Source organism: Cryptomeria japonica, chromosome 2, assembly GCF_030272615.1.
Source record: "Cryptomeria japonica chromosome 2, Sugi_1.0, whole genome shotgun sequence".
NCBI classification, from domain to species: domain Eukaryota; kingdom Viridiplantae; phylum Streptophyta; class Pinopsida; order Cupressales; family Cupressaceae; genus Cryptomeria; species Cryptomeria japonica.
The window spans coordinates 625,177,786-625,180,682 of NC_081406.1; the positions used below are offsets into that span (position 1 = coordinate 625,177,786).

General features: G+C 34.8%; 1 protein-coding gene across 1 annotated transcript; it reads left to right on the top strand.

The window, feature by feature from the left end:
* The first annotated feature begins 1,662 nt into the window (after window positions 1-1,662).
* On the top strand, window positions 1,663-2,299 carry LOC131868711 (uncharacterized). Its single transcript, XM_059215654.1, has 2 exons — window positions 1,663-1,746; window positions 1,955-2,299. The coding sequence occupies exons 1-2, from the start codon at window positions 1,663-1,665 to the stop codon at window positions 2,297-2,299; spliced, it is 429 nt and encodes a 142-aa protein (XP_059071637.1).
* Window positions 2,300-2,897: the final 598 nt, after the last annotated feature.

A 2,897-nucleotide genomic window follows, 5' to 3' on the forward strand; every position in this document is an offset into this window, starting at 1 on the left:
AGTAAGGAAAACCCAAATCATAAACACCCATTGGAAAAGGAGATAAGGAAAATTCAAATGAGATAAAGAGGAAAATTGACTTAAAGAGGAGAGTTAAAGAATGACCAATCCTAACAAAGAGGAGAGAAGATAAAGTAAAATGATGGAAAGAGAAGAGAGACATAAGAAAAGAATGAAGATGACAAGAAATTCAAGGTTAGAGAACACCATTGCAGGTGTTGTTGAGCGTGTCATTGTCAGTGCTTCCATGAAAAGAGGAAAAGAGAGTAGAAATAAAAAGGAGAAGACCCTAAAGAAAATAAGTTTATTACTAAAAGGAATTGGAAGGATTTCAAGTAGTTTCAAAAAAGACGACACATAATCAAGAACCTTAAAGCTTGCCGACAAAGGAAAGTTGTAGCATAAAGACTCCTACTTTGTCAGAACCCTCTAGTAATCCTAAAAAGAAACTGAAATAAGCTAATATAACAACTAAAGTAGATGACATGTTTAAAGAGTTCCTAACTTTTTTGGATAAGGTCCTCTCCATAAATGATGACTATTTGGAAAGAGTAAGTAACACACACATAAGTAAATTAAAAGAGGAAGAAAATAAGAAGGAAGAAGTTAATCTAGAATTGTGCATAGAGGTGCCATCATTAACTAAAAAAATATTGTTTACTAACAAAAGGGTTAAAATATGTTATGAGGAGTTGCAACCCCTGGACTAGGACACATCCCTACTAAGGTCTAAAAGTAGGAGAGTTATTGCAAAAATATCACAAAAGCAAATTGAAGATAAGAGAGAAGATAAGAAAGAGAAAACAAAAGAGAGTAAAGAGAAGGACACCCCTTAGTGTGAGATAACAGGGGAAGATTATTTTGATATTACACTTGAGAGATAATGGTAGAGAGACATAGCTCTAAAAGAACATTTAAAAGGATACCAAACAAAGACAAAACAAAAGAGAGTAAAGAGAAGGACACCCCTTAATGTGAGATAACAGGGAAAGATTATTTTGATATTACACTTGAGAGTGAATGAATGAATGAATGTTTTAATAACGTCCACGAGGCCAAACAACCTATGGGACCCTCAGATAGCCAACAAAAAAGGCATGCAAAGCCGGAACAAATCAAAATTGTTAAACCTCTTTCTCCTTCTCCTTCTCCTTCTGCATCTTGGATCTTCTAGAAAGATAACTCTAGAAGAGCATTAAAAAGAATACTAAACAAGCTAAGCTAAAACCAACAAAACAACCAACATAAAACCTAAGATATCACAAAACTCAAAACAAATTTCAAAAACCATGGACACAACAATCAAGACTTTTTGCTTTACATTAATGTTAGCAGTTACCACGCACAAAGCGAGCTTTAAGTTGGATCCATGTCACCTCTGCTCCTGCTCCACACGCAAAAGCCTGCACTGATTCGACTTCAGCACGCGCTGAAACCAACATTTTTGTCTCACTTCTTTATTTTCTTCATCCATTTTCATGGCCAATTGTTTAACTGCAAAATTTTCAACTTTACACTGTGAACAGGGTTGTGGCCAAGTATATCCTCTCTTATTTTTTGCTCTTCAAAGATTGGATATAATATTTTGAGCCTACAAATAAATGGGAAAATGTCTGATTGAAAAGATGACATACAGATTGAAATCCTCGGTGTGGTAGAACAATGTGTGCTTTGCATGAAATTCTCTGTTTTCCCAATTACTCTGAAATCATCCAACAGGAAGTTGTTGAATTAGATGAGTTGTTTGTATGTTCAAATGGTGAGAGGAGAGATTTTAAGAAGCTCTGTCACAATGCAAATGAATGACAAAGGAGGAAGAAATTGAACGGGCTTTATGCTACTCTGAGATCCTTAATTCCCCATTCTAATAAAAAGGTAAGTTTTGGTTATTGAACAGGTTTCAAATCTAAGTTGGTTTATCTTGATTTGTGTTTTGAATTTGGTTTTTTGGCAGAAGAATTTGAGCATTCCTGCTGTTGTATGCGGAGTCCTAGAATATATTCCCTGGTTGCAGAAGAGAATTGAGATCCTTGCCCTAAAAAGAGATGAACTTTTAGCGATCAGAAAATTTTCCCAAAGATCAAATGATGGGCTGCGGAATGAGGCAAATTTTGAACAGCATTTGGAGCAAAACTATGGAGTTTTATTTGATGTGAGAGTAAATATGAGTGCAATGGCGACGACAGAAGAGGTGGTGATCACAGTAGAATCTCCGCCATTTGTGTTTTCTGATTTACTGGTGTTGTTCATGCAAGAGAATTTGGATTTGTTGAACACTTCTATGTTAAAGATATTTTAATGTATTAATGTTTTTGATTAATATAACTAGGAAGGGTTCTAACACTTACAAATGAGAAACACAAACCATCAAAATTCAGAACTAGAATAAAACTAGTCACAAAAACAATAAAATAGAGCACCTAGCTAAGTAACAATAGAATTGGAATCAATTAAGATACATCCAATTTTAAATCAGAGCTTTGAGGCTGCTTAAGTAACAATCTAATTTGAGAAGGTGAAGATTTGTTGGTGGGATACTTCTTCCTACGATTGTTATCACCAAGATTGCACTCGTGATGCTTAAGTGGAAAGTTCAACAATCTTGTGAAATATGAGAAGATTTTTAGGTTTGTGGGTTGCCTATGATGGTTTTCCTGCAAACTAACTTTCTTGAAAAAAAGGATAGAAGGATAACTGAAGTTGAAACCTATCTTAAGAGAAGGTGATGCACCAAATGTTAATTGAGACCTGCAACTTGCCTAATTCACAAAATCCTTTAATAAATAGACCTGATTCTCTCACAACTCAACTAAACATGTGATGCATAAGTATTCCCTAGAAAGGACAGAATCCAAAACTTGCTTAAAGAAAAACAAAGTGTTTTCACAACTACAAAC

What these genes read in the sequence shown, in the direction of transcription:
- LOC131868711 (XM_059215654.1), top strand. Translation starts at nt 1,663, where the DNA reads ATGTGTGCTTTGCATGAAATTCTCTGTTTTCCCAATTACTCTGAAATC. An exon ending in TTGAATTAGATGAGTTGTTT is followed by an intron (nt 1,747 to 1,954) that starts GTATGTTCAAAT and finishes GTTTTTTGGCAG; the next exon opens with AAGAATTTGAGCATTCCTGC.